Below are 10,720 nucleotides of genomic sequence, written 5' to 3' on the forward strand. Positions count from 1 at the left end.
CGACCCGAGGAAAAACCTCGCTTTGATACCAATTGATGCAGGGATGAACATGATGAGGATAACTACTTCGAATCCACGGAGCTTCTCTTGACTCCTCACAGAGACTTCTCAAATCCACGAGGAAAGAAAGCAGAAAATAGAAATAAATTCTAATAAATTCGAAATTGATTAATTGATGAATAAAAATGAGTTCACAACCCTTTAAGTAGGGGTACCAAGCAATGGGAAAAAAATCAGAATCAAACTACAACTAAAACTCCTAGAATCTGCGACTTACTATAAATAGTAAACTTACTATTTATAGATAGTCATGATGTCTACTAGTGCGCAAGGTTTTCGACCAAAAACAGTAAGTGTCCTATTTGTCTTCACCAAACCGTTCTCCTAATTATTCTAAGCTTTTTTCATGTTGGACGCAACTCCTAAAGCCTGACGGATGAAGAGTTATAATTAAACTAAAACTTACTATTTATAGTAAAAACGAAATTAAAACAGGGAAACGACCATCGATCCAGGGATATTTTGCAAATCCAAGTTGCAAAACCTAGCGTAAAAGGGTTGGTTGGCTAAAGTAGCTCGTTCTACCCCAAAATCATATATTTTACGCTCGATAACTCATTTCGGATTGTGAGATACGCCCGGTCTAAGGTCCAAGGGTTCGGATCACTTCTGTCGTCGACCGGGCCTTTTCTGATCCATCTTGGCCATGAAACTGTCAACGACCCGCTCTACATCAGTAACAGACACCATTCTTATAAATTTTTTTTTTTTTTTAAAAGTAGCTACGGATATTAGCCTTAGCTCTTGTTCTGAAAACCATAGTTATTGCTAACTTTAGCATATTGCTACGGATTTCATACTACTTTTAGCTATAAATATTATCCGTAGTTGTATGTACATTTCACTATAGAAAGTATAGCTACGGATTATATCCGTAGCTGTTGATATCTATTGCTACGGATTTAATCTGTAGCCATAGCCTTTTGACCTTTAGCTACACCACCAATTGCTATGGTTGTGCCACGGGTTATAACCGTAGCAATAGGCCTTTAGCTACGGTTTTTATCCATAGCCTTTGCCCCTTTTTCTGGTAGTGCACCCCAGATCTTTTCTATTAGCCCACTCCACATAGGCTTGTTCCACCTGCGATCCATGGAAGTGCATAAGTGGCGTTTCCGACACAATCTGGAACTCTACATATTATTGTAAGAGCGAGTCAGCATAAGAGAGAAACTAACAAAAGCAAACTATCCTAAAACAATGTAGGAATCAAACTAACCTAACGGCATAAAGCCGACTATCCTAGAACGACATCAAGCAAACTATCCTAGTCCTATGAAAGCAGGGAACATCTAAATAGAATGTCATTTTAATTTATTTATGAAAATAACTAATTTGTGAACTAAATTATTCTTCCTTACATCCTCTCACAGGGACAACTTACCGCGGACATATCTCCTAATGCAATGACTTGTGCTGGACAGAATCACTTAATAAACAAATTAATGTTGTTCGCTAAGCCTCAATTTGAAGGGAGTGTAGAGATAGGTGTGTTTTAAATATTGTATGCATCAATATTAGGCTATATGATTTTTTTTGCAGTATATGGGTGTATTCCCTTACGTAGATTCTTGTATCAGAAACCCATTTTCTTATATAAAGAAACAATAGCAGTAGCATTTGTCTTGAGTATGGATAGCATCTTGACTTTCCTCCATCTACAGTAGTGACCCGGTTCCAATGGCTACATGTACCTCCTAAATTCATGCTAATAAATGATGGATTAGGGGAAAAATCTCTTCAAATCCTCTCAAATCTCCTAAAATGCATCGAAATACAAGGTGACAAATGCCTCCTTAGTGTGTTTGTAACAATGCGTGTGGATGTGAGATTGTGAGGACTGAGAGAGGATAAGAAAGAGACTCATCTCCTAAGGCACCGCATGGTGTATTATTTTTTGATAGCCACTAATAATAATGGCGAGCAATGGCCCAATCAACGAAAGTCCTGAAGCAGGAATTAATGCTATTTATAAAGGGCGATTAGATACAAACATGAGTAAAAGAAAATTAAAGGAATAAAAAAGACAAAAGCACATTTCCACGAACAGGACAATTGAACAAAGACAATGTACCCTGCATATTTTCTCTTTACATAGGGCCTTCTTCTTGCATCAGGGCTACATACGGTCGCCGCCGTGCCCGTTTTCAACCATTTCGGGGTGGTTTTCATCGATGGAGGTCAACAATGATGGGAGTCCACCTCGGCCCGAAGGCCTCAAGACCTCACCTGAGCCCTCCAAACGCACGTCTCCCGGGCACGAGCTTACTTCCTCAAGCACCAGCTCACCACCACCCAAGCCCCCCAGACCCACCTCGCCCGAGCACAAGCTTAATTACTCAAGCACCAGCTCACCACCGTCCGAACCCCCCATACCAGCCTCGCCTGAGTCCGAGCTTGCCTCCTCAAGCACCAGCTCACCACCGCCCGAGCCCCCCAGGCACACCCCGCCCCCACCGGCTCTTGCTTCCTCAAGCAACAGTGAGTAGTGATTCTTATTTAAATCCAATTTTGATCTTTTTACAGTTGCAATTCGGAGAAACTTTCTTCTAGCCTAACGCTATTTCATCCAGACTCACCTGCTTGTTGAGGAGAGAGGACCTTTCCAACGTAACTGTGGAAAAGGCCATGTGACGATGTCTCAACACAATCTGACTTTAGAATATTTAGTTTATATAATGGATTGTTGATCAATTTATAGATTGATCTAATAGAAGTCACATATATAACTTTGGCAGTACAGTACATGTATCCGTCATCGACTGCCTGAGCATATCATATCAATACGCGGGAAAAATCTTTTTGTAATTTCAGAGAATTTAGGGTAATAATAAAAAAACAAGTTACTATGGTACATAAGCTAATATGGTATAACACTTATGATGATGGTCCACAAAACCACACACACACACACACACTTTTTCCGTGATTGAGTGTGATTAACTCATGTGAGTCTACCACTGGCATGAGACTTCAAGTGTGTGTGTGTGTATCAAAGATTCGACCAGAAACAGCTAGATATCTAATATGATCAGAACCCGAGTTTAGCCCAACCAACGTAAGACTTGTAATAATTGACCCATTTTATTCGGTGGTTGGGACCGGTCGAATCAGCTTAGCCGGTGAGGTCAAGCTAAGGTCATAAATACATTAAATAAAAATAAAAACATATAAAAATTGAAATTATTTAAAGTTAACAAAAAAAATGATTTATCTTAATTAAAATTTTAACTATAAAATTCTGGGGTGATTTCCTCCAGCTGCACCACCAGACGGCGGCGATCAGAACGAATGGGTAATCTCTATCAAAGAAAGACTAGATCAATTTTCTCAACTGGACAAGGAAGTTTGGTCCAGATATTCCATCTTTCGGGCCCCAAGCAACCTTCGAAAAATGGAGCCCGAGGCCTACACACCCCAGTTCATCTCCATTGGCCCCTTTCACAGAGGCGAGCCCCACCTTCGATTAATGGAAGCTCACAAATGGCGTTTCCTCCATCGTTCCCTCGACCGCACCCGGCAAGATCTGGATGTCTACATCAGGGCCATCTCACCACACGTTGCTGAAACACGTGGATACTATGCGCTGATCACTGACCACATGAGCAATCAAGAATTCCTCGAGATGATGCTGCTTGACTCTTGCTTCATCATTGAATTGCTCATTGCAGTGGCCCAAGGCCTCAGCCGCCGCGACGATGACCCACTCTTCGATGTCCGTGCGGTTGTCCTAGAGATCCGAAGAGACATGTTATTGCTCGAGAACCAAATCCCATTCTTCATCCTGGAAAAATTGCTCCCACTCACTGCAGGATCATACTTCAAGGACTACTCACTGAGTCAACTCGCTCTCTTCTTCTTTAACTGGTCCGTCCCTGGAAACATCACGAAGCAAAAGACTCGCGACACAGGAAATGAGAAAGTACTGCATTTTCTCCATCTTATACGGCAAAGCCTCATACCATTACAATATATGCGGCCTCCACCGCCACCTCCACCGCCGCCGCCGCCACCACCACCATCATCATCATCACGATGGCCCCCTTCTAAATTTATAGATACTTATGAACACAAACATCTGACGATGCGATGTGTCTCCATGTTAGTGGACTCTGGGGTGAAGTTCAGGAAGAGAATGTCGAGCAGATTGACGAACATCGAATTTGACTTCAAAAGAGGCATTCTCAAGATCCCACCATTGGTAGTTGACGACTCCACCAAGTCTATCTTACTTAACCTCATGGCCTTCGAGCAGTGCTACCCCAAATGTAGTGATGATATCAGTTCCTACGTTGTTTTCATGGACGGGCTGATCAACACACCAGGAGACGTTGCCCATCTGCAACAGAAAGGGATTATCAACTACCACCTAGGGAGTGAGAAGGCCGTGGCCCAGCTCTTCAATGATCTATGTCGAGATATCAGCATAGATTACATGTATGGCTCTCATGTCTTCGCCCTTTGTTTGGAGTTGAATAAGTATGTCTCGCTTAAGTGTCCCACTTGGAAGGCCAGCTTGAGGCGCGAGCACTTTCGCCATCCGTGGTCCATCATATCCCTCGGGGCTGCTGTTTTCATCATCGGCCTCACGCTGACGCAGGCCGTGTATGCCATCCTAGCCTACCATATTCATCACTCTTAGACGGATGGTTCATCTCTTTCTTCTTCTTTAATCTCCACCATTGTTTTACTCCTCCCATTAAACGCCAACCATTGAAACCTTCTTGGGGCCCACCGTAATGTACTTTATCGCATTTCTATTTGTCATCCACCGTCGAAACATGTCCATGCTTGTACAAATCATCGGAGTTAGTAATGGAAATATACTTTGAAAAGAAAATTAAAATAAATAATAAATAATAAATAAATAAGAGCGAGAAAAAAAAATATCAGCTTAATCCAAAATTATTGTGGCCCGCAAGAAGTTTTCAATAATTGGAGTGTGAATCAATTCACAATATTTCTTACGGTGTGGTCTACTTGAGCTTTGGGTATGCTTAATTTAATTTTGAGCTTATGTCAAAATTATCTGGTAAAATGGATGGACAGCATGGATAAACGACATAAATCACGGCGGCCGGGTTCAGAGTTCACTCAGTACGCAATACGCTCTCCTTTTGGAACATCCGACTGTGGGCCCCACAGATATGGAATCATGTGTGTCGGCAAAGTGGTACGTACGTCTGCCATACGCAGGATCATTATCTCCTCCAAACAACTAGAATACTACTGACGCACATCTCTATGAGGTCAATGGTTTGGTGATCCAAACGGTCACGGATGGGACTGACCCATTAATAGTGGGTTCCATAATTTAAATTGATTAATTTGAGTTAATGTATGCAGCATATATAATGTTTGACTGCCTGCGTATCAACCCTCACATTTCTAGTATCAAATAACTCTTGGGCCCTCTCGTACAGATCGAATTGAGTATGTGTCGTTACACAAGAATATAATGCACACATAAGATCCAGGAGAATATTAAAGCATATGTCGCGGAAATGACTGTTACATAAGATCCATGAGAATATTAAAGCATATGTTGTGGAAATGACAGTTAGTATTACCTGGATAATACACATCATTCAAAGATCCAATATGATTGAACAAAAGAGGTCTTGCAAGTGATTACCAGGACATGTGTTAAAAAGGAAAAAAAAGAATTGGAAGGCCAAACTGGTGCTAAAGCGATTATTGTGATCGTCTTGATGTGAGAAGATGCTTCCAGACGATTCTTTTAAAGAAGTCTATAAATAGCCAAAAATCCCTCAACAAAGCAAAAGATCTCTTACAAACCCAGTCAAACAAACTGATTTAAACATATCTATCCTTAGTATGGTCCTATAAATAATTCTTTATATTTATTGGCATAATTTATTTTTTATGTTCCTTAGTGTAATCGGTAGCTTTAATCCTACAGCAGTAGTAGTAATCTAGTAGTTGTAATCCTTGATGGTAATCTAAGTCTACACGTACACACTGGACAAACCATGTTTTAATACAACAAGCTCGTCTTTTAGAAAGGTGTTTTGTAGTTACTCCTCGCGGTTGACTGTAATTATTTCTTTTTTATTTACTGTTGTATGTGAAAGTCATTTCGTGCACAAGTCTATGCAACCAATATTTGGAGGATGAACCCTATCTCTCGATAATCTCCTGATTATTTTAAAAATCTTACAAATGGTTGAATAGGTGAACAGTTTTTTCAAATCTTAGTCATATATGGTTGGGTTTTATGTATCATCTTATCTTGACATTTCGGGTCAAAGTTATTCAGTTGAAATCGAGCTACACCGACGGTTTTGGTACACCATGCCTATCACACGTGACCAAATTTTAAAACAGAGAGGCAATATCCCTGCTACTACTACTGAAGACCCATTTGCTTTACTTTGGGGAGTTTTCTATCATTCCACCTATTGGCTTTTCCTCTGGCTAGTCCGCCACATTTACACATCATGTCATCTAAGAATTTAAAGGAAAGAAATGAGATGGAAAGATAATGGGAACATAATCTGAACCGTTGAGCAGTTTTGTGCCCCATTCCTCGGTCCATGGCCACGCTAATTAGATGTTCCTAATCATCACATGGTGTCATTGAAACAAGCAGTTGAATATGTAAATTTATAATATTTTCACAAACTATCATTAATGAAGGGTTATGTAATAATCTTCTGTTGGACGTTTCTCCTTCTTGTTAATAGAATCTCTTGTTTTACCAAAAATATATAAAAAGTGGCCCATTTTTGGACTGGGCCCCACTGTGCTTGTCAGTATGAGTCATCCAACCATGTTTAGACGTGGTCCCAAGCTATCAGTTGACAATAAATTGAGCCAGCACAACTAAGGTAAAAGGCATCTACAAGGAAAACGCATTAGGTGGGCCCCACTAAACTTTCTACACAAGACAAAAAGAGATCATCTTTCACCCATATTATATTATTTTTTTCGTTTGGCATCCATCTCTATTAACCTCTTGCGCGCGATTGGAAGTTTTTGGCCTGTCTCTACTAGTTTTTCAAAAACCGGAACGATCTGGTCCGTTGAACTGGTTTTGATATGGGTTGCACAGGGTAATGGATCGGCTCATCTAGTGGCCCACTTTAGAAAGGAAACTGTTTGGACTGCTCCATGACTCCAAATCAAGCATTGGATTGAACACATCAAACTCATAATTTGAAAACTCAGCAACTTGACTTGAAACTCAGCTGAGTCAACTTGACTCAGCCAGAAATTGACTTGAGTAACTATGAAATTCATTGAGTCTGACCCCAGTTCAGACTGAGCTTGACTCGTCGAGTTGACTCACCTAGTGGGTCGGCTCAACACAACTCGTATATATTCCATAAATAATGAAGAGTACATTCAACGGTCTATAACTCTAAAAATTTCAGACAGGATCAGATTAGTATCCGTTGGCATCCAGGGCCATCCTTACCTGACTTGAGTCTGTCCAAAACCACATTTTTTATTATATTAAAATGAGTTGTTCACCCAACTCAGGTGGGACTCACCTTGTTGTCTCTATGATATTCATGCCGTTGACTTGGTGCGCTCCTCGACGTTAGGTCATGGCACCAAAAACTAATCAAGATCCACAACTCAGGTGGGCCACGACAGAAAACCATAGGTTTGTATGTGGCCACCATGGTGTATATCTTTCATCAAACCTGTTCATCAGGTGTAATTCAAAAGGATGAATGGAAGATACAAAAAAACAGCCAAATCCAATATTTAGGTGGGCCACAGCGAGTGAACTTAAAGGTTTTAATTGTAATTTTACTTTGTTTCCGTTGGTGTGGCCTTTATGAGTTTTCAATCCGTAAACCTTTTGTGCGTACCGTAAACATAAAGGGTTCTCATCTGATGGACCGAGTGGATTTCAAATTTGCAGCATGGTGATCCCCACGGAGCTTGGGCTTAAAACAGATGTTGTAGACGCGCCGGTCCGCATGCCTCGATGCAAGCTGGTAAGTAGACTGTATATTAGCATTATTGATGAAGTGGGGCCCACTTTCTGGGTCCCGCGATCTGTAGAGCCGTCGGGATAAGATAATGAAATGCAAGTTGCAAAGCAAACCATCTTCCCCTGTGCTTCTACCATACCCTAAGCATCCGATCTCTCTGCAAGATGACGATTCCTGAAATGAGAATAGGGAGGAAAAAGGTACGAGCCCCTTTCGTCGTTTCAGCAACGGCAAACACAGGAAAAAGAAGAAGAAGACCCACCGCTCGAAAGCCAGCCCCAATCAAAGAAGTCCCACTAGAACAAAAGAAGATACAGAGAGAGAATGATGAAGAAAATGAAGATAGTCTGCTAAAAGAATCCAACCATCCAAATCCAATATCAGATTGGGTGATCACCATCGAAGAGAAGATCAACGCTGCTGGCCCCCCTTGTGAAAGAGGATGCCCATGGGCCCACCACTGCATCTTCAGGGTCCCACGAAACCTCCTAGAGATGGATCCGAAATCCTACATCCCCCAGATTGTCTCCATTGGCCCTTACCACAATGGCAAATCCCACCTCCAGGAAATGGAATCGCACAAGTGGCGGTTCCTCCGCCACCTTCTCGACCGCACAGGCCACCACGTGGAGATGTATCTTGACGCCATGTCACAGCTCGAAGATCATGCGCGCCACTGCTATGCAGGGCTCATCAAGGAAATGAACGCTCGAGAATTCGTGGAGATGATGCTAATCGACGCTTGTTTTATACTCGAACTCCTCCGCACCTCCATACAAGGAATCATACACTGTGGCTACTCATGGGGGGATCCAATATTCACCACACGCGGTGTCGTTCCATGCATCCAACGCGACATGCTTATGATCGAAAACCAGCTTCCCTTATTCGTTCTTGACCGTTTGTTCACCCTGACGGCCGGACCAGATGAGACCGACTCAGTAGCCCAACTCGCTCTCCAGTTCTTTGACTCAGTTATCCCCGGATGCCAGAATGAAAACACCCATTTATTTAATTCTAATGATTATGGCTTTCATCTTCTTCATCTAATCCGTCAAAGCCTACTCCCATCGCCACGGGCCACATTTACGAAGATCAGAACAGATCACCAACCTCAGCTAATGGTGCACTGTGTCACTAATCTGAGGGAATCTGGCATCAAATTCCGAAAGAAGAGATCAGACAAATTCATGGATATCAAATTCCATAATGGTGTCCTTGAAATCCCACCGTTGGTTATCCATGACTCTACCAAGTCCATCTTCCTCAACCTCATGGCATTTGAGCAGTGTTACCCGCATTGCAGCAACGACGTCACGTCTTACATAAGCTTCATGGATGGTCTGATCAACTCTTCCCAAGACGTGGGCTATCTACGCCAACAGGGGATTATAGATCATGGGCTGGGGAGCGAGGACGACGTGGCACGGCTCTTCAACGGTCTGTGTAGAGAGATCGCGTTCAACATGAATGATTGTTATCTTTCGCACGTGTCTGATGAGGTGAATAAGTACTTCGATCGGAGGTGGCACGTGTGGCGGGCTAGCTTGAAGCATGAGTATTTTCGCCATCCGTGGGCCATCATTTCTCTTGTGGCTGCGATTCTTCTGATCGGCCTCACGCTCGCGCAGACATTCTACACAATTTTTCCTTACTACGTTCCTTCCTCTTAGATGACTTTGAGTTTTCGTTATTTTGACCATTGTACTCAGCTTTCCATTTGCGTTTTCATTTTGGAAACGTGCGGCCATGGCTCAGTGATCCAAACCGTTGATATAATGGACCAGGCCACGAAAATGCCCGAAATTGGAAGATCCTGGATACTGAATGTTTTGCCTGTTGTAGGTTGAATGTGAACCATTGGTGTATTTTCTTTCATACTGTCCATTTACAAGTTCTTAGGCTTTTTCCATCGAATGAACTCTTTTTCATCTCAGCAGCTTCCTTCTCAAACCTCTCAATTACACGCTTATCAATTCCACCAAGCTTGTAGATAAGATGTCCGGTTGTGGTCGACTTGCTAGAGTCGACATGACCAATGACGACAATGTTAATGTGAACCTTCTCGTTTCCCATGATGACTTACAAAACAGAGAGCAAATAAATTGCAATCACAAAACAATGACAATTACAAGAGTATTCTACAACAGTCGTATAGGAACCGACCTCTTATCTAAAAATATAAAAATTACAAAAGAAGAAGAAAGCAAGAGACGGACCCCACCATATAATTATAGCCCCTTCTCTCTCCGATTTTCTGCAGCTCCTCATCATTATTATAATATTTTGGATTCAAGTGCCAATATAACACCCCCAGTTCTGGAAAAAAAATATATATATATATATATATAATTCCCTCACCCTTTATATTGTTAATTTGGTCGTGCTAAGATTTTTGTATCTATATAATATAACAGCCATAAATGATTTAGTGTTCTTAGACCATTGTAAGTTATGGTGCACCTAGCCGCATGTGGACATCAGTTCACTCCGATCATTTTATCCGAACTGAACTTTAGGTGCAACATGCATTTCATGGGCTACTTTCTAAAAATACATGAAGTAGACAAATCTAAGCATCTGAATGATGGTCAATAGAATGGATGGTCAAGATCACTTATGGAAATGTCGATCCAATGATCTGAACCATCTATTTGCTTTGATTTATTATGATTGCTTATGGTTTCAAA

At 41.6% G+C, this 10,720-nt stretch overlaps 2 protein-coding genes across 2 annotated transcripts; both read left to right on the top strand.

The window, feature by feature from the left end:
- The first annotated feature begins 2,219 nt into the window (after nt 1-2,219).
- Nucleotides 2,220-4,755, top strand: LOC131224852 (UPF0481 protein At3g47200-like). The gene is made up of 2 exons (XM_058220279.1): nt 2,220-2,541; nt 3,321-4,755. The coding sequence occupies exons 1-2, from the start codon at nt 2,235-2,237 to the stop codon at nt 4,700-4,702; spliced, it is 1,689 nt and encodes a 562-aa protein (XP_058076262.1). The 5' UTR covers nt 2,220-2,234; the 3' UTR covers nt 4,703-4,755.
- A 3,201-nt stretch (nt 4,756-7,956) lies between these two features.
- Nucleotides 7,957-9,908, top strand: LOC131224853 (UPF0481 protein At3g47200-like). The gene has a single exon (XM_058220280.1). The coding sequence runs from the start codon at nt 8,195-8,197 to the stop codon at nt 9,701-9,703; it is 1,509 nt and encodes a 502-aa protein (XP_058076263.1). The 5' UTR covers nt 7,957-8,194; the 3' UTR covers nt 9,704-9,908.
- The last annotated feature ends 812 nt before the right edge of the window (nt 9,909-10,720 follow it).

The sequence above is a fragment of the Magnolia sinica genome, chromosome 14 (genome assembly GCF_029962835.1).
Source record: "Magnolia sinica isolate HGM2019 chromosome 14, MsV1, whole genome shotgun sequence".
Lineage (NCBI taxonomy): Eukaryota > Viridiplantae > Streptophyta > Magnoliopsida > Magnoliales > Magnoliaceae > Magnolia > Magnolia sinica.